Consider the following 20,659-nt stretch of genomic DNA (forward strand, 5'->3'; position numbering starts at 1 on the left):
GAGTTAGGTGTGTGGGTGTTGAAGTAAGGGCTTTTGAAGGCAACCAGATAATAGGGTAGAAAAACGGCAAGTGGAACAAGTAGAAAGAAAAGGATTGGAGGTGGAAGTAGAGATGTGTCGAGAGATTATAAAACAAAGAGAAGCAGAGACAACTCTCAGGAGATTGTCCCAGTCAAATGAGGACCTTCAGGATCATAAAGCTGTCTCTGTCTCTGTTGTTGTTCTCCTGAAATGTTTTCTGGTCTTATTCTAACGATGTGATCACATGACTCCTTCTGATGTCACTGCAGATCTGCTGTGAGCTAGCTCGCTAACGTAGCTAACCTTCAGATATACTGACAAACTCTTCCAGTTCTGAGACAGACTCACTCTGAGACAGACTCACTCTGAGACAGACTCACTCTGAGACAGACTGACTCTGAGACAGACTGACTCTGAGACAGACTCACTCTGAGACAGACTCACTCTGAGACAGACTGACTCTGAGACAGACTGACTCTGAGACAGACTCACTCTGAGGCAGACTGACTCTGAAACAGACTGACTCTGAGACAGACTGACTCTGAGACAGACTCACTCTGAGACAGACTCACTCTGAGACAGACTCACTCTGAGACAGACTGACTCTGAGACAGACTCACTCTGAGACAGACTCACTCTGAGACAGAGACAGTTGTCCAGTTTAAGAATCCCCCCCCAAACAAGACGAATCCTACATTTTTCATTCTTTTCTCATCATTTTCGTTTCTTGTCTTCTACTTTTTCTCCTTTTGTCACCAAATGTCTGCCACTATTTTTTGGGCTTGTAATCAACATGACCAATAACCAGGGGTCAAATATCTGCAGGGACATCAGAAGGAGTCATGTGATCACATCGTTAGAGTAAGACCAGAAAACATTTCAGGAGAAAAACAACAGAGACAGAGTCAGCTTTATGATCCTGAAGGTCACCCAGCGCTCCGGTCCCAGCTGTGTGCGTCTCTCTTTAGAGTCCCCTGGTCTCCAGCTGTGTGTGTCTCTCTTTAGTGTCCCCTGGTCTCCAGCTGTGTGCGTCTCTCTTTAGTGTCCCCTGGTCTCCAGCTGTGTGCGTCTCTCTTTAGTGTCCCCTGGTCTCCAGCTCTGTGTGTCTCTCTTTAGTGTCCCCTGGTCTCCACCTGTGTGCGTCTCTCTTTAGTGTCCCCTGGTCTCCAGCTGTGTGCGTCTCTCTTTAGTGTCCCCTGGTCCCCAGCTGTGTGCGTCTCTCTTTAGTGTCCCCTGGTCTCCAGCTGTGTGCGTCTCGCTTTAGTGTCCCCTGGTCTCCAGCTGTGTGCACCTCTCTTTAGTGTCCCCTGGTCTCCAGCTGTGTGCGTCTCTCTTTAGTGTCCCCTGGTCTCCAGCTGTGTGTGTCTCTCTTTAGTGTCCCCTGGTCTCCAGCTGTGTGCGTCTCTCTTTATTGTCCCCTGGGCTCCAGCTGTGTGCGTCTCTCTTTAGTGTCCCCTGGTCTCCAGCTGTGTGCGTCTCTCTTTAGTGTCCCCTGGTCTCCAGCTGTGTGCGTCTCTCTTTAGTGTCCCCTGGTCTCCAGCTGTGTGCGTCTCTCTTTAGTGTCCCCTGGTCTCCAGCTGTGTGCGTCTCTCTTTAGTGTCCCCTGGTCCCAGCTGTGTGCGTCTCTCTTTAGTGTCCCCTGGTCTCCAGCTGTGTGCGTCTCTCTTTAGTGTCCCCTGGTCTCCAGCTGTGTGCGTCTCTCTTTAGTGTCCCCTGGTCTCCAGCTGTGTGCGTCTCTCTTTAGTGTCCCCTGGTCTCCGTTGTGTTGGAGCTTCTTGCAGCGTTTGGTTTCTGCAGCTTTTAGTAAACTGCTCATGTTTCCTCTGCTGAATGTTCTCTAGATGCTGCATGTGTTGAAGAGCTGCTGTTTCTGCATGAGTTTTTATATTTGCATCTTTTCTGAAGCTGCAGCACGTTTCTTTTGGGCCGTAGTAGCACTTTTGCATCTGTCGGCCACCATAGTTCGCTTCTTGCTAATAGTCTTTTATATTCCTTTTCCCACAATCATCTGCTCCTATAGTCTTACATAACTTTAACGTAGCTTCATACTTTCGACTTGGTCTAATTAATGATGCGTCTCACTTTTAAGTCCCTGCTGTAACCATGACTTTAACTTCTAAATATTATAGTTGCTTAAAGATGAATACAGGTTAATTAAACACAACTGAATATAAGATTGCTTGTCCAGTAACATTGTAGTTTCAACAATTGGCCCAACATTACTCCAGGTCCCAGAATCCTGCAGGTAGTTTTTGATGAAAGCATGAAGAGGGTGACAGATGTAAAGCTCAGGATGTGTCGGAGCTAAAGCCGAGAAGAATTCCTCTTAAAGTGTCCCCTCTCATGTGACACGCAGCATGAAGACAAAGGAGGAAATGAAAGAGCTGCACAGGAGCTGACAGATTTAAAACAGAGAAGAGAGACAGTACAAAGGTGCGGAGCGACAAGGAGGAGAAAGGGAAATTGGGACAGAGGCACAGGCGGTTTGAAGGCAGAAACAAAGAAAGAGTGAAAGGGAATGAAAGGGCAAGGGAGGGAGAGAGAGAGGGGGATCTGACTTGTCAGGAACAGTGCTATTAATACTTCATAACCAGCCGGATTGAAAATTCCCAGTGAAGCACGGCGAGGGTGCGCTCACTTTGTTTGATGAGGCGAGGCTTCATGCGGGCGTTTTGAAAGCAGAGCCTGATTGCACTCCCTGCTCCTTCTCCTCTAACGAGACACCTGTAAGGAGGGACGACAAGAAAAGACCCGGGAACAAAGGAGCGCGTAGGAGAATTACCATGCTGCACCCCCTCATCGCTCACAGTGTGCAGCGGGGTTAGGATGCATGGTATTTACATACAGAAATCATAGGGGAAGAGGATGAAGCAGCAGGGACAAAAACAACCCGTCACCTCAGACAGAAATCAGTTGCAAAAACAGATTGTGTGTTTGAGATGATCAGCACATTCCACATGATATATATCATTCTTTGTTTCCTGTTGAAGAAGTCTGAAATATTGAATCTGTCAATGCTTACTTTAGCCAAATGAGTTGAAATTGTAATCTATATTCTATATCTATATCTTAGGTTGTTCAGTCTGAACCAGAGCTCAGGTGTGCTCAGTATCAGGGAGGGGGCTCCTCCGGGCTCGTATCTCCTGCAGGTGCTTGTGTCGGACCGAACCTGGCCCGACGTCACCTCCACGGCTCAGGTGGAGGTCAGGGAGCTGCAACAGGAGGCGCTGAGGAACGCCGCCTCCATCCGCATCAGCAGTAAGTCCCACAATGTGTTGGTCCCTGAAGGCATCTCTCCGGCCCAATGGGGTTTCTCTGTGTGATTTTGGATTATTGCAGAATATAATCTCTGAGTCAAACAAACGTTTATGATTCTTACGTGTTTAGTTCAGCAGGATAATCTCCACATGTTAACACTTTATGATTTCTGAAGTAAAAAGCTAATGTTGGGCTATAGAGGAACTACAGCACGGTCACATGACTTCACGTCTCCACCGCTAAGCTAAAGGAGGCTAATGTTGGGCTATAAAGGAACTACAGCACGGTCACATGACTTCACGTCTCCACCGCTAAGCTAAAGGAGGCTAATGTTGGGCTATAAAGGAACTACAGCACGGTCACATGACTTCACGTCTCCACCGCTAAGCTAAAGGAGGCTAATGTTGGGCTATAAAGGAACTACAGCACGGTCACATGACTTCACGTCTCCACCGCTAAGCTAAAGGAGGCTAATGTTGGGCTATAAAGGAACTACAGCACGGTCAGATGACTTCACGTCTCCACCGCTAAGCTAAAGGAGGCTAATGTTGGGCTATAAAGGAACTACAGCACAGTCACATGACTTCACGTCTCCACCGCTAAGCTAAAGGAGGCTAATGTTGGGCTATAAAGGAACTACAGCACGGTCACATGACTTTATGTCACCACCGCTAAGCTAAAGGCAGAATATTCTTAAGTACAGTGCTTGAGTAAATGTACTTTACACCTCGTTTTTTAAGTGACTGAACACATGTTTCCTGCTCCTCTTCAGACCTGACTCTGGAGGAGTTCTTCAGTAGCCGAGGAGGAGTCGAGGAGAGCCGGTTCTCCCGTCTGGGTCGAGTGTTGGCAGATCTCCTGCAGACTTTACTGGAAAACGTGCAGATCTTCTCTGTGCGGGAGGCCGGTCAGCGGGGGGAGAAGTCGCTCAGCGTTTGGTTTGCCGCTCGCGGCTCTTCGTACTACAAGAAGGAGAAGCTGCACGGCTACGTGGCGGCACACAGAGCCAAGGTGAGGACAGGGCTGTGTCTGTACATCTGTATTTTCCTCTGCCCTCTTAGACAGACACTCAGAGGGTTTATGAAGCGTTGATTACACATTAATTAAACATCACACACACTCTCATATGTGCATTTCATTAGGATCTGTGAACCATGTCTCACACACACATGAACACACACACACAGCTGAGAGGTTAAACGCAGGGCTAAACTCTGAATGAGGACACACACTCACATGTTACACTCACTGTGAACATGTGTGAATATTTCACATCCATTAAAATCCACTGAAAAAGAGTGGAAGGAGGGGGATGACACACACACACACACACACACACACACACACACACACACACACACACACACACACAGAGTAATTGTTGATGTTTTGTTAATGAAAAGGAGAGATAAAGAATCACAAGCAGAAATAATTATATTTATATAAAACACATAAATTAGTAAATAAAAGTGATGTTTGTTTTTCAGTTTGACTGTTTGTTTGTTTGTTTCTTTGTTTGTTTGTTTGTTTGTTTCTTTGTTTGTTTGTTTGTTATTCCTTTCTCTTATTCATAGGCTGGGTTATGATAGCTTGATCCGTTTGTACACAAACTCACAGAAATGCTTCCTCAAATACCTAAACTAGTATTAAGAATAATGTATTTCAAACAGGGTAAAGTGACCACACTTCATTTGATTACAACAATCATTAATATGAGTTTAGCGCTTTTACAGTCGGCCGCTTTCTTAAACTCTGATACAAAATTGGAAAACAAAGTAATTATTCTGCCGTCTCGTTCAGATTTCTGAATCAAAAAACTAAATAAAGTATGAGAAATAAAACTTCCAGCACACAGAATAACTTGAACATGAGATGCTGCGGAAGAGAAGCGTCTTTAATCATCTCAGGTTCAAAAGAGACGTAGATCAAGAATGTCAGATAAATATCAAATAAGAAGGAGTTTAAACTGAAGCCCTGCCTGGGGGGTTTAAGTCACTGTGGAGGAAACTGTCAACTGAACACCCCCTCCCCAAGACACACACACACACACACACACACACACACACACACACACACACACACAGTTACAGAGAGACAGCAAACCCTGAGGGTCTGTGATGAAGACCTCTCACCTATGAAGACAAAACGAGAGATGACAAGCAGGGGAACGGGTGAATTGGGGAATAAATGACAGCACAACTCTCACGCTGGGGAGAACGACAGAGAAACACCAAAGTGCAGAAAGGACTTTAAAGGGGAAGCGGCGCGCAGACATCCGATCCGAGCGCTGCTGTCGCTCTCTGTCAGGTTCAAGCAGAGCCAGTCTGCTTCAGTTTTAGTTCCAACTTTTACAGTCCTAGTTTCTGTTAGCCTGTGTTTCAGTCCTAGTTTCTGTTAGCCTGTGTTTCAGTCCTAGTTTCTGTTAGCCTGTGTTTCAGTCCTAGTTTCATTAGCGTGTGTTTCAGTCCTAGTTTCTGTTAGCCTGTGTTTCAGTCCTAGTTTCTGTTAGCCTGTGTTTCAGTTTAAGTTTCAGTTAGCCTGTGTTTCAGTCCTAGTTTCAGTTAGCCTGTGTTTCAGTCCTAGTTTCTGTTAGCCTGTGTTTCAGTTTAAGTTTCAGTTAGCGTGTGTTTCAGTCCTAGTTTCTGTTAGCCTGTGTTTCAGTCCTAGTTTCTGTTAGCCTGTGTTTCAGTCCTAGTTTCTGTTAGCCTGTGTTTCAGTCCTAGTTTCTGTTAGCCTGTGTTTCAGTCCTAGTTTCTGTTAGCCTGTGTTTCAGTCCTAGTTTCAGTTAGCCTGTGTTTCAGTCCTAGTTTCTGTTAGCCTGTGTTTCAGTCCTAGTTTCAGTTAGCCTGTGTTTCAGTCCTAGTTTCAGTTAGCCTGTGTTTCAGTCCTAGTTTCAGTTAGCGTGTGTTTCAGTCCTAGTTTCAGTTAGCCTGTGTTTCAGTCCTAGTTTCAGTTAGCGTGTGTTTCAGTCCTAGTTTCAGTTAGCCTGTGTTTCAGTCCTAGTTTCAGTTAGCGTGTGTTTCAATCCTAGTTTCAGTTAGCCTGTGTTTAAGTCCTAGTTTCAATTAGCCTGTGTTTCAGTCCTAGTTTCAGTTAGCCTGTGTTTCAGTCCTAGTTTCATTAGCGTGTGTTTCAGTTTAAGTTTCAGTTAGCCTGTGTTTCAGTCCTAGTTTCAGTTAGCCTGTGTTTCAGTTTAAGTTTCAGTTAGCCTGTGTTTCAGTTTAAGTTTCAGTTAGCCTGTGTTGTCCTGTTGCTTCTGATTTCATGCTAGTTTTAGCTAGCTTCCTGCTAGATCGTTATAAATTGACAGCTAATGCTAGTTTTAGTTTCAGCCCACTGTTTCAGTTAGCATTAGCTGCCCTGCAGATGTACCTTCAGTTATCTATGTTCATTCTCTGGGTTTCATATTTGTTGTTGTGTCAGTTAGCTACCCTATCTTCCTGAAGTTAAGCTAATGGTATGTATGTTACCTCTTTGGTTGGGTTGTATCCTAGTTTCTATGGTGTAATTTCATCGTAGCACTCATCATTTGAGTTTTGTTAGCCTCAACATTTTGGCTAGTTCTAGTTTCCTCCTTGTTAGCAGGTGATTAGTTGATTAGCAGTAACTCCCAATCCTTTGGCTCTGAATTATACAATATGAGCTTTGATTAGCTGCATGCTAACTTGTGTTTAATTTTAGTCCTGGTTTTAACTTGGTTACAGTTTGTTCTTTTCTATTTTGGTCTTATACTTTGTCTCAGTTAGCTGCACGTCAGATTCTTGTTTCATTTACTTAGTTGTAACCATAGTGACGGCTAGAATACATGTGGTTAGCTTCATCATATGTACTCGTTTTAGTTTGGTATTGATTTTATTTAGATGTTTTAAATGACCCTAATCTTTTTCTATCTTTCTCTTTCTTCCCCCCTGCAGTTGGAGGCCATGCTGGATGTGTCCATATCTCAGGTGGGCGTTAATGAGTGTCCCGACACAGACTGCAGTCCGTCTGGAGGCTGCAGCAGCGAGGTTTCATTCAGCCCGGTGCCAGTGGCTCTCAGCACCGGTAACACCTCTCTGGTTTCGCTGTCGGCCTCATCGACAGCGCAGTGTGGCTGCCGCGGCCGAGAGGCAACCCACTTACCCTGCACCGCCTACCCCACCAACCCCTGCCTCAACGGCGGCACCTGCCAGGACGGACCGTTGGGATACAGGTGGGTTCAGCGAGGGCTTTGGTTCATTTTGTTTAAGATGAACCACTAATGCATTCAAGAAACCTAATTTGCTGCATGTGCTGTGGGAGACTTTGAATTGTCACTTTAATGGTTTGAATCTCATGCAGCACCTCAGCTGCTACATCTGACAGATGGCTCTCCCTTTCTGTGCTCACGTTTCTTCTTCTTCTGCTCTTAAAAGATCCTATTAACGGCAAAAATACACTGCAGTAACTTTTAATTAACAGTGTTTCCATCTATACTTCAGCAGCTGAGAGTAGAATACTGTCATCCTTCTGTCCCTCAGGTGTAAATGTCCTCCCATGTTTGACGGGCCTGAGTGCCAGCAGACCAAACACAGCTTCGGAGGGCAGGGCTATGCCTGGTTTCCTCCCATCATGCCTTGCTTCCAGAGCCACATCTCGTGGAGTTCCTTGCTGAGTCGGCGAATGGGCTGCTCCTCTACAACGGGCCCCTCGGCCACCCCCACTCTGGGGAGCAGGAGGACTTCATCGCCTTAGGTGAGTTTACTGCTGAGGCTGCACAAAAATAATATGAAGTGCACAAGATATCATTTATTAACGGCCTGAAGAAGAGGTGGAGAAAGTATTCAGATCTTCACTTGTAGCACGCTGAAAGTAAAGGTCTTGCATGGAGAGCACAGCTTACTGTGGTGGAACCTTCTGGAGCAATGGAGGCGAAACTCAGAGAGACACATTATAAACGTGACACGGGGAGAGCTGGAACTTTGATGGCAAACACTGAAGGTTTATCCTGAAGTTAACGGCCGGAGAGTTGACGAGACATTTGCTGCAGCCACGAGGTGACAGAGCAGTTGCCCGACCAATTCTGAAGATCTCGACTACAATATGAGGTTTTAACCAGTTCAGAGAGTCTAATCAACATTCATCATCAGCAAGACCAGACAAATATGGACCCTGAATCTAACTAAAGCTGACGTACATAAGAAAACAATACGTCAGGGAGCCTACGCTCCAGATAAGAAGGGCTTCTAGACGTCCCTGAACAATAAACTATCTCAGGTCAGCTTGAGCTCGGTCAGAAACTGGCTTCAACAAAGCGCCCCAGCTGCCCCTCCTTAAGGGAGATCACAGCACCCGGAAGGCCAAAGAACTATGCCATGGGAACACAGGCAGAGGAAGGAGAAACTGATGAACTAGGTCAAAGGTCAAACACCTAAGCAAAATATTCCCTAACACATACAACTACTATATAAATGAACTTGCCTTACTTAAGTAAAAGTCCTCCTTTAGTCATGATGGTGTACTTTAAGGATAAAAGTATTCATCGCAGAAAAACTTCAAAATGATAAAAGAGGCCCTATTCTGCTTTTGGGGGCTTTTCCCTTTCCTGTCGTGTGTTCTATAGGTTTTAGTGCATGTAAATGGTCTCTAAAGGCTAAAATCCCTGTGTTCCCCCTAGAGTGGGGGAGTTTCTCTCTTAAGTAAATAGTCAGTTAAGATATCAGACGTCGGTAGTGCAGTAAAAAGACCAACATTTCTTCTGAGATCAACGTCTACGTGTTTCCTTGGTTCTATTTTTATGGAAGAGTGATATGAGAATCTGTCGTGCAAACGGAAATGAGTTCTCTGAGCTTGCAGCGATCTGAATATCAAGTGTGAAGCTTCTTGCTGCTGCTTTGAGAAAAATATAATAAGCAATGTTTAATTAAAACCATAGTTTGATGTGTTACTAAAATGTGCAGCGGTGGAGGAAGCATTATCTATTTGTTGACTTTCTTCTAGAACATAAAATATATGCCATATTTTAACCTCCTAGATAAGCAGGTTCATTATCACTGAGATTCAAATCAAACATCATCATTCAGCTTCAAAGAAAGGATGGTTGCATGCATCGTTAAATCATATCTAAACAACGGAAGTGATGCGCCTCCGTCTTTTCAAAATACTCCCTCGTTGGGGAGACGGCGAAACCCGCCCGCTCGCCACCTGTCCTTGTGAGTATCGACTCATAGTGTGAATGCATGTTTATAGAAGTGTAGACGGAGTCAGTCACTCCGCTCCGCCACAGTTGCATAAGCTAATATCCTGTAAAGTAACTAAAGCTGTCAGTTTAGTGAGTAAAAAGTAGAGAAGTATAGCATCAAGTGAAAGTGCAGTACAGTCCTTGAGTAAATGTACTACTTCAGTGAGAAACAGTTTGAAACGCGGCGTCCCTTTGTTGAAACACTATTTTTAACTTCTGAGCTGATCTCACAGAGCTGCTGGGAGAACGCTTCCAACAGACTCAAAGCTGAATCAATGCGCCGCCGTGGAGAACGTTCCTCTGCTTCACAAACTCTAATGCCAGCTCCCTGATGTTAGAGGATGAGCCGGCACAGCGACGCTCTAACGCCGCTTGCATAATCCGGTGGCATTTGAGTTCTGTAATTATTGAACCCGGTCATTCCTACGTCAGCACGAGAGGGGAAAATCATCGATCACTACAACTACCGTACATGTTCAATAACACGGCTGTGAGGTGGATGACACACACACACACACACACACACACACACACACACACACACACACACACACACACACACACACACACACACACACACACACACAGGATTGAGTGAGTTGCAGTTGTTGATGGGATTCATTAGCTTACACAGCGATACAGAGAACTGGCCGTTGATATATATTCTGATAGAGACAGATCAATACATCACAAGCCTTCATATCAGTCTGTAGAGTCTCTACTTTAAAGAGTCCTCTCCTGCTGATGTTCAGGTGTATATCAGTATGTAGAGTCTCTACTTTAAAGAGTCCTCTCCTGCTGATGTTCAGGTGTATATCAGTATGTAGTGTCTCTACTTTAAAGAGTCCTCTCCTGCTGATGTTCAGGTGTATATCAGTATGTAGTGTCTCTACTTTAAAGAGTCCTCTCCTGCTGATGTTCAGGTGTATATCAGTATGTTGTGTCTCTACTTTAAAGAGTCCTCTCCTGCTGATGTTCAGGTGTATATCAGTATGTAGAGTCTCTACTTTAAAGAGTCCTCTCCTGCTGATGTTCAGGTGTATATCAGTATGTAGTGTCTCTACTTTAAAGAGTCCTCTCCTGCTGATGTTCAGGTGTATATCAGTATGTAGTGTCTCTACTTTAAAGAGTCCTCTCCTGCTGATGTTCAGGTGTATATCAGTATGTAGAGTCTCTACTTTAAAGAGTCCTCTCCTGCTGATGTTCAGGTGTATATCAGTATGTAGAGTCTCTACTTTAAAGAGTCCTCTCCTGCTGATGTTCAGGTGTATATCAGTATGTAGAGTCTCTACTTTAAAGAGTCCTCTCCTGCTGATGTTCAGGTGTATATCAGTATGTAGTGTCTCTACTTTAAAGAGTCCTCTCCTGCTGATGTTCAGGTGTATATCAGTATGTAGTGTCTCTACTTTAAAGAGTCCTCTCCTGCTGATGTTCAGGTGTATATCAGTATGTAGAGTCTCTACTTTAAAGAGTCCTCTCCTGCTGATGTTCAGGTGTATATCAGTATGTAGAGTCTCTACTTTAAAGAGTCCTCTCCTGCTGATGTTCAGGTGTATATCAGTATGTAGAGTCTCTACTTTAAAGAGTCCTCTCCTGCTGATGTTCAGGTGTATATCAGTATGTAGTGTCTCTACTTTAAAGAGTCCTCTCCTGCTGATGTTCAGGTGTATATCAGTATGTAGTGTCTCTACTTTAAAGAGTCCTCTCCTGCTGATGTTCAGGTGTATATCAGTATGTAGTGTCTCTACTTTAAAGAGTCCTCTCCTGCTGATGTTCAGGTGTATATCAGTATGTAGTGTCTCTACTTTAAAGAGTCCTCTCCTGCTGATGTTCAGATGTATATCAGTATGTAGCGTCTCTACTTTAAAGAGTCCTCTCCTGCTGATGTTCAGGTGTATATCAGTATGTAGTGTCTCTACTTTAAAGAGTCCTCTCCTGCTGATGTTCAGGTGTATATCAGTATGTAGAGTCTCTACTTTAAAGAGTCCTCTCCTGCTGATGTTCAGGTGTATATCAGTATGTAGTGTCTCTACTTTAAAGAGTCCTCTCCTGCTGATGTTCAGGTGTATATCAGTATGTAGTGTCTCTACTTTAAAGAGTCCTCTCCTGCTGATGTTCAGCTGTATATCAGTATGTAGTGTCTCTACTTTAAAGAGTCCTCTCCTGCTGATGTTCAGGTGTATATCAGTATGTAGTGTCTCTACTTTAAAGAGTCCTCTCCTGCTGATGTTCAGGTGTATATCAGTATGTAGTGTCTCTACTTTAAAGAGTCCTCTCCTGCTGATGTTCAGGTGTATATCAGTATGTAGTGTCTCTACTTTAACATTAGCTATGTTAGCTAACATTGTCCACTCCCCCTGCAGAGCTGAGGAATGGCGTTCCCGCTCTGAGTATAAACCACGGATCAGGAACGCTGACTCTGCAGCTCCCGCCCAAATCCACCGTGAGCGACCGGCGCTGGCACCGCCTCGATATCCTCAGCGACGGGAAGGTGAGTTTGAGATTTAACGTTGATGATAAAACTCGTTATGGCTTTTGACCACAAATGACTTCAATACTTTGCCATTGGAAATATTTAGGACGTTAGGGTCCTTATGAACCTTTTTCTATCAGCTGTTCTCCCAGTAGACCAGATTTACCAAGACTCCATTCATTCATGGGTACTTTATTTTAAATCATAGCCTTCGTGCAATAACTGGAAATCATTTCTAATAAAGTTTGGCTTTTTTGAATTTAGTGAAGTTTAGATTATATTATTATAATTATCTTATTTATCTAGTCTTATCTTTTGTATCTTTGAGCAGAGGTAGCTTATTTTCAGCTTATGTGATCTCCTTTTATCTGAGCTTACTTTAATTAACTAAGCTTAGCTTTTTTATCTTAAGTTAGCCTAGCTTATATTTTAGCTTACTTTGGCTAATCGTGTATTAGCTTATCTTGTCTTAGCTTCATTAGCTTACTTTATTTTATCTTAGCTAATTTTAGCTCATCTTACTTTAAGTCAAATTCTTATTTAGGCTTATATTAGCTTACTGTATGTTAGCTTTTTTAAGCTTACTTTATCGTACTTAGCTAAGCTTATCATGTCTTAGAGGCTAGTCCAAGCTCACTTTGTGTTATGCTAGCTCATGTTAGCTTAGCTTATCTTAATTTACATAAGTCAAATGAATGTTATTTTAGATGACATCGTTTTATGTTCGCTGATCTAATCTAATTCAGGTGGTGCAGCTGATCCTGGACCAGTGTGGGGGGGTGCTGGTCAGCGAGGCGGAGGGAGAAGGGGGAGAGATGCAGGAGAGGGAGGAGACTGGCTGCAGAGCAAAGGGGGAGACGCCGGGACACCACAGGTGAGACCTCTTCGCTTAAGAGAAGCTTCTCAATTATTCATAAACCAGTTATATTTAGTAAGGAATAAAGAAAGTAAAATCCTGAAATCGATCCTTCATGACCACTTTCCTCCCTCCTTTCTCTCCTCCTCCTCCTCCTCCTCCTCAGGTTTCTGAATGTCTTCCAGCCTCTTCAGTTGGGAGGGGTAAAGGAAACGTCTCCTCATCGACGTTACCGCAGCTTCACCGGCTGCATCCGCAACTTGGTGGTGGACAGCCAGGTGTGTTTGTGTGTGTGTGTGTGTGTGTGTGTGTGTGTGTGTGTGTGTGTGTGTGTGTGTGTGTGTGTGTGTGTGTGTTAAAAATGTACCTCCCAAACCAATGAAAGTCTTCAGCTGCAGTCAAATAGGTCAAGAAATCAAGTCCTGTGTCTTTTCCTCACCCCTTCTCAGGTGTACGACCTGGCGTCCCCAGGTGAAAGTGTGGACAGCACCCCGGGGTGCCGGCTGACAGACGGGGTGTGTGTGACGGCAGCCGGCCCCTCCTGTGGCCCCCGGGCCTCCTGCCTCGCCGACTGGGGCTCGTTCAGCTGCGAGTGCCACCCCGGGTACAGCGGGCACAAGTGTGACAGCGGTGAGTGTGTGTGTGTGTGTGTGTGTGTGTGTGTGTGTGTGTGTGTGTGTGTCTTCCTCTGGTCTTCTAAGGGAAGTCTGTAGAAAATGAGATTTTTTAGATTCTTGTGATTCCTTTATTGGAACCGTATTAAAGAGGTCATAAACTCCAGTGGAGAAAGATGAGATAAGATGCACCTTTATTAATCGAGTATTCAGGTCCTGAACTTTAAAGAGTCCTCTCCTGTAAGTCACCTCTGTTTCTCCATCCTCAGCCCTCCCTGAGTTCTCCTTCGACTCCGGCAGCGTTGTGCGGTTCCAGCTCAGAGGCGGCGGCAGCTCTCGCCGCACAAACGTCCAGCTGCTGCTCCGGACACGAGCTTCCTCCGGCACCCTGCTCTCCATGACGTCCCGGGAGGCCGACGAGTTCATCGCGCTGGAGGTCAGTCAGAGACCGTAGACGTCAGAGACAGTCTCACACAGCGGCGGGTAGAGTAACAGACTCTCTTCTCCTCGTTCAGATCACGGAGGGCCTGCTCTCGGTTCGTGCTGACCTCGGTGACGGCGTCCATGCCCTGCATCTCCCCGGGCAACGGATCGACGTTGGACAGTGGGTGCTGGTCGGACTCGTTCGCCATGACAACCTGTTCACCCTGCGGCTGGAGCGGGGGGGTGGCTCAAGGGAGGTCCAGACCCGGCTCGGGGGCCGCCGGGAGGTCGTGGTTCACAGCGTTACGCTCGGCAGCGGCGCCGGAGACGAGGCCGGCTTTCAGGGTGAGACTCTACCGCCACATGCTCATCTCTTATGATTTAGATCGACAACAAACGAACAAAATGTGTTGAAAAAAAGACGTTCAACCTCTTTTCTTTCCCTCCCTTGATCGTCCTTAGCAGCGGTGCGTTAACCGGTATTAACAACCTCTGAATTGTCCTAATGGACCAATCAGAATCGAGTATTCCAGTAGGCCGGGTAATGAACACATTTATGCCATCAAACCAAACTCACCCCGTTGTCTCCCCTGCAGGCTGCCTGAGGGACGTTCGTTTTAATGCTCAGCCCCTCCCTCTGGACGGGCAGAGCCGGGACATGGTGACGGTGCTGGAGCGGGGGGGCGTCACCCCGGGGTGCTCCAGCGACGCCTGCAGGGGTCATCCCTGCCGCAGCCCGCTGATCTGCACCGACCTGTGGAGGAGGCACCAGTGCCGGTGGGACACAGCCTTCATTTCTTTCTTTCCTACATGTCCTAAAGCACCTCAGAACTGTCCTTAAGTACTTTGGTAAATGTAAAACGACCTGGCAATGAACCTGTTTCTGATTGCTCTTCTCCCAGGTGCCCCGGCGGTCAGGTGACGGTGACGGAGGACTCGGGTCAGCAGCGCTGCGCGACGTCGCCCTGCGCTGCCACTTCCTGTCGTAACGGCGGCGTGTGCCAGGCGCTGTCGCCCGACACGCTTCGCTGCCGCTGCCTCGACGGCTTCGGGGGGCAGCGCTGCGAGCTGGGCGGGCTCAAGGGTCACCGCCTCGCCGCCCTAAGCCCCAGCTCCATCCTCGCCATCAGCATGTGTCTGCTCGTCTTCTTCGGTGAGAAAAACTCAAGGACTGGGAACGCTGGGACCAGCACTTTTTGAAATGACCAGTTTTTGAATGCAGTAGTGTCCGCTCCTGTTTTGCTAATATATTCAAGCCCATGACTTAAGGACACTTTGAAGTACTTGTACACTTTGAGTATTTACATTCAATCCTTCTTTATGCTTCTCCTCCATTGCTTTACAGCTTTAGTTTCTTTTCAGATAAAAGGTTTCACTTTTAACATGAAGCAAGGAATTTGCTCCATTCAGAAATAAATTGAAAAATTGAAAGAATATTCTAATATAAAAATAAGAAGTTAAAGCAAAAGAAAGTCAATAAATAGGATAAATATATTTATATAACTATAAGAAGCAAAGAATCAAAATGTTCGATAAAAAGATAGAAAATACCATAAAGATATTTTAAAAAGATGAAATATAATCAATATAATTATTAGAAGTTAAAGTGTAAAATGTTCACTATAAATATAAATCAATAAAATAGAATAAAGACAATTTAATACAAATCTGAAGTTAAATCTCCAATAACATTTTGATCACATATATCGAATGTATTACAAAAAGTTAAGAAATAGTAATACACTTAAATAAAATGTGAAATACTGAGACTACATTTCCCATCAGCCCCATCACCTCCTGCTATTTTTGAAGGACATGTTGGACACCTGTACCTCTGAGAGGAAGACAGGTGTGTGTGTGTGTCCCCTCCCCCGCTGAAGAAACGTACAGAAAGGAAGCCAAATCTGCCCCAGTGCTGCAAATTAATTGTGTGTGTGTGTGTGTGTGTGTGTGTGTGTGTGTGTGTGTGTGTGTGTGTGTGTGTGTGTGTGTGTGTGTGTGTGTGTGTGTGTGTGTGTGTGTGTGTGTGTGTGCAGCCGTCCTGGTGGCGGTGACGGTGTGGAACCAGAAGGGCAGCCGTAACAAGTTCAGGAAGCGCGGAGTTTACCACATCCCCGCCGAGCACGAGAGCTGGGAGGACATCCGAGAAAACATCCTCAACTACAACGAGGAAGGGGGGGGGCGAGCAGGACCAGGTACACACACACACACACACACACACACACACACACACACAAGATTTGATGGATGAACAGAAACAGAAGGTGTATTAAAGGACACATCCTGTATTATGCTCTTTTTCAGTTGTTGTGATTGGTCACCCACCTGACAGATGTCCCGCCCCTTAGCCTATCACGTACAATGTGTTGGAGCGCTAGCCAATAGGAGCGTGAATGTTCTATCGTGATGTCACTATGCTCAGAAGTAAACAAAGGAGTCCAACTGAGGCATTTTCAGCAGGAGGGGGGGAGTGTTTAGGAGAGGAGCACAGGGATTTTAGCCTCTGCAGACCATTTACATGCACTGAAACCTATACAACACACTCCATAAATGTATCATTAAAGGTGTATTATTCTCTCCCTCTCTCTCCCTCTCTCTCTCCTGCAGAACGGATACGACATCTCGGAGTTGAAGCGCCCGCTGTGCTCCAGCCTGTCCCAGTCGTCCTCCTGCACCACCGCCCCGCTCATCAAGTCCTCGCCCGGATCCCAGGAGGAGGTGTGTAGCACAGAATGAGAGTCAGGTGTAAAGTCACTAAGTACATTTTCTCAAGTCCTGTACTTAAATTCAACTTTGAGATACTTGTACTTTACTTGAGTATTTCCATTTCATGTTATTCTGTACTTTTACTCCTCTACATGTATTTAATCCCTTTAGTTGCTAGGCAGATTAGGATTACTGATGGTAAATATAATCCCTTAAATCAGACTGTAGTTCACCTGCAGTAAATCCAGCAGCTACCCTGCAGTATACAAAGCATTCAAACTAGCTGCACCTTTACCAGCTCTGAGAACACTTTAATGATCAATCATTATAAAACATATCAGAGATATTATTCTGAAATGGACCAATCACACAATGACTACTTTTACTGTCGCTACTTTAAGTACATTTAGAGGAGAGTACTTTCTACTTTCACTGGAGGAACATTTAGAATACTTTTACTGTGACAGAGTATTCCTACACTCTGGTACTTCTACTACTCAAGTACAAGACCCTCAAGTACAAGACCTGAGTACTTCTACTTTACTCAAGTACAAGACCTGAGTACTTCTACTTTACTCAAGTACAAGACCTGAGTACTTCTACTTTACTCAAGTACAAGACCTGAGTACTTCTACTTTACTCAAGTACAAGACCTGAGTACTTCTACTTTACTCAAGAACAAGATCTGAGTACTTCTACTTTACTCAAGTACAAGATCTGAGTACTTCTACTTTACTCAAGTACAAGACCTGAGTACTTCTACTTTACTCAAGTACAAGATCTGAGTACTTCTACTTTACTCAAGTACAAGACCTGAGTACTTCTACTTTGCTCAAGTACAAGACCTGAGTACTTCTACTTTACTCAAGTACAAGACCTGAGTACTTCTACTTTACTCAAGTACAAGACCTGAGTACTTCTACTTTACTCAAGTACAAGATCTGAGTACTTCTACTTTACTCAAGTACAAGACCTGAGTACTTCTACTTTACTCAAGTACAAGACCTGAGTACTTCTACTTTTACCCGAGTACAGATCTGAGTACTTCTACTTTTACCCGAGTACATATCTGAGTGCCCCCCCCTCTGACTGTAGCTGTGTGTCAGTAAACCGTTGACTCCCACTCACTGATCCTGCATGGTGTGTGTTTCTGCTGCAGGTGCACCCGTCGGGCTCCTCCTGCAGCTCTGGCGCTCCCTACCTCAGCATCCCGCACCACCACCACCACCACCCCCCCCACTACCAGCACGCCCCCTTCGACCCCTCCCTCGCCCCAGCGGGGTCGTGCTCTCACGGGGACTTCAAGAGCTACGTGGCGCGGATCGTCTGGGAGGCGGACACCGACGGCGGGGCGCTGCCGCCGGACGCCGTGCACGTGTGGAGCGTGGAGGGCTCGGGGTCGACGGCAGGAAGCCTCAGCTCGCTGGGGTCAGGCGGCGTCTCGCAGGATGTTTGTCTGCGGCGCCGAGGAGGAGGAGGAGGAGGGAGGGTTTGTGGACGAAAGACTGTCGCGGTGGGGCCCCAAGTTCCAGGCTCTGAGCGAGATGTACGACCGGCCCCAGCTGGCCCTCACGTACAGGGACGCAGTGGCCTACATCCAGAGGAGCCACAGCCGAGACCCCCTGCCTCACCACCACTAGGGGCCGCGTCACAACACCACCCGCATTCAGAGAGGGGCAGGGATGTCCTATTTCTGTGTTGGACCCTGAAGGCAGCATCTCCCTCCACTTAAAGCCAAATGGGTTTTCTGTTGGATTCTGGATTATACGTCTAGTCGCCACAAACACAAACTCAAAGCTTTCCTCTTTTTGGAAATGAAGGGTAAATATGGAATTCCTGAATTCTTAAAACAACAATATTATGACTGTAAGTAGATCTATCGGAAAGAGACTCTGAAACATCAGGTCATTACGATGTCAGACGTGCAATACAGCGAATATAAAAATGCCTGAGCACTAATCAACAGGAAACAGCGTGGGGGTGTGGGGGCTCTCTGGGAATCTGATTCAGAACCGCTGCTGCTGTTGGCTTTTCCCACACTTTTACCTCCAAGAAACAGTGAATTACCAGCCGTCCTCTTTTCTACCTTCCTGTTGCACTAGAGGACGATTAAAAGCTTTGTGAGTTCTTCAGGGGAAACTCTTTTTAACCCCCCCCCCCCCCCCCCCAGATATGTAAAATAAGATTTGATAGTTTTCAGATGAGAGATTATTTTTGTACTCCCCAGTAGGAACTTCCCAGAATGCTTTGCGCCGTGTTATTAGCGTGCCGTCACTTTGTCGTGTTCAGACGGTAAAATGTAAAAATGTATTTCTGAGAAAAAGCACAAAATAAACTCACATTCCTTTTAGCTAGCGCTCCGACACATCGTACGTGATGAGGGGCGGGACATCTCTAAGCAGAGCCGGCCAGCTGACCAATCAGAGCAGACTGGGCTCTGGTTTCAGACAGATGGTGAACATCAGCGGGAGAAGACTCTTTAAAGTAGAGACGCTACATACTGATATACACCTGAACATCAGCGGGAGAGGACTCTTTAAAGTAGAGACGCTACATACTGATATACACCTGAACATCAGCAGGAGAGGACTCTTTAAAGTAGAGACACTACATACTGATATACACCTGAACATCAGCAGGAGAGGACTCTTTAAAGTAGAGACTCTACATACTGATATACACCTGAACATCAGCAGGAGAGGACTCTTTAAAGTAGAGACTCTACATACTGATATACACCTGAACATCAGCAGGAGAGGACTCTTTAAAGTAGAGACTCTACATACTGATATACACCTGAACATCAGCAGGAGAGGACTCTTTAAAGTAGAGACTCTACATACTGATATACACCTGAACATCAGCAGGAGAGGACTCTTTAAAGTAGAGACGCTACATACTGATATACACCTGAACATCAGCAGGAGAGGACTCTTTAAAGTAGAGACTCTACATACTGATATACACCTGAACATCAGCAGGAGAGGACTCTTTAAAGTAGAGACGCTACATACTGATATGAAAGCTAAAGATGAGTAGGGCCCTTTAAGGCTGTAACACAAAATCCCTTAAGAGGTTTCCTCAGTTAAGGGAACACTTTAAGGCTTCCATTATATCTGCAGAGGTTCTCCTGATGGAAGTGATTGATGACTTCTTCAATGAAGTGCCCTTAAGAACGGCTCTCTATGCATCCAAAGGGAAATACACACGGGTGCCCTTTTCTCTGTGTGTGTGTGTGTGTGTGTGTGTGTGTGTGTGTGTGTGTGTGTGTGTGTGTGTGTGTGTGTGTGTGTGTGTGTGTGTGTGTGTGTGTGTGTGTGTGTGTGTGTGTGTGTGTGTGTGTGTGTGTGTGTGTGTGTGTGTGAGTGATATGGTGTACATATGGATGTTTTATAGCAGCCTAACATGGAAGAACCCTTTTGTATATGACTTTTAATAAAAATGGCTTTTCCCCAAAGCGTTATCTGCACCGTGTACTTTTCTGAGTTTCTCTGTCAGGGAAACAGACGTATTGTTTCCTGGCATCACTTTAATGTTTCACATGGAAAATCAGCGCCCCTGTTACCAGGTTTAGACAAAACCCTGGTACTTAGATGTAAACATGTAGACTCGGATCAATTATACACATTATTTGACTAAAGATAATACATTGTACTGCAGGAAATGCAACTCTGTGACTCTAAAAGCAAATCAATGCTAATGTGACCTCAGTAATTCTTATTTCTTCTTTGTTAATCTGCACATCATGCTCTCCATCGGGGGTGTCCAAACTACGGCCCGTTGTAGAATCGTCCCTCAGCAAATTGACAAAGCATAGCTGAATCGGCCCCCAGCTGAAACGTGTTCTTGTCTTATATTCCACAGTTCATGTGATAATGAGCCCAACTTTCAAATATATTCAATTCAAACATTTTCACACAAATCTTAGTTGGTAAAACATAGTGTTTGGACATCCCTGCTCTACAAACATCCACCAAGGTTTGATTGTAAAATTCAAAACTTGTTGCTCCATCTATTAAACTTTTTTTTAATTATTTACTCTTCTTTTTTTTATTCTGGGAAATATTTGACTCCCCATGATTTCTTCCCGCTGAATTATTGCGACTTTA

The 20,659-nt window shown here is 45.3% G+C and overlaps 1 protein-coding gene across 1 annotated transcript in view; it reads left to right on the plus strand.

The window, feature by feature from the left end:
* Positions 1-19,126, plus strand: part of si:dkey-22o22.2 (neural-cadherin) — a 93,448-nt gene extending 74,322 nt beyond the window's left edge. The window contains 18 exon segments of the mRNA XM_063879058.1: positions 3,095-3,279; positions 4,052-4,290; positions 7,194-7,471; positions 7,779-7,894; positions 7,897-7,992; positions 11,842-11,969; positions 12,698-12,825; positions 12,974-13,085; positions 13,257-13,437; positions 13,691-13,857; positions 13,937-14,189; positions 14,441-14,621; positions 14,747-14,997; positions 15,881-16,017; positions 16,019-16,039; positions 16,452-16,562; positions 17,710-17,982; positions 17,984-19,126. Of these exon segments, the coding sequence (XP_063735128.1) occupies positions 3,095-3,279; positions 4,052-4,290; positions 7,194-7,471; positions 7,779-7,894; positions 7,897-7,992; positions 11,842-11,969; positions 12,698-12,825; positions 12,974-13,085; positions 13,257-13,437; positions 13,691-13,857; positions 13,937-14,189; positions 14,441-14,621; positions 14,747-14,997; positions 15,881-16,017; positions 16,019-16,039; positions 16,452-16,562; positions 17,710-17,982; positions 17,984-18,190 (3,064 nt within the window). The 3' untranslated portion in view covers positions 18,191-19,126.
* The last annotated feature ends 1,533 nt before the right edge of the window (positions 19,127-20,659 follow it).

Source organism: Eleginops maclovinus, chromosome 3 (assembly GCF_036324505.1).
Source record: "Eleginops maclovinus isolate JMC-PN-2008 ecotype Puerto Natales chromosome 3, JC_Emac_rtc_rv5, whole genome shotgun sequence".
NCBI classification, from domain to species: Eukaryota; Metazoa; Chordata; class Actinopteri; order Perciformes; family Eleginopidae; genus Eleginops; species Eleginops maclovinus.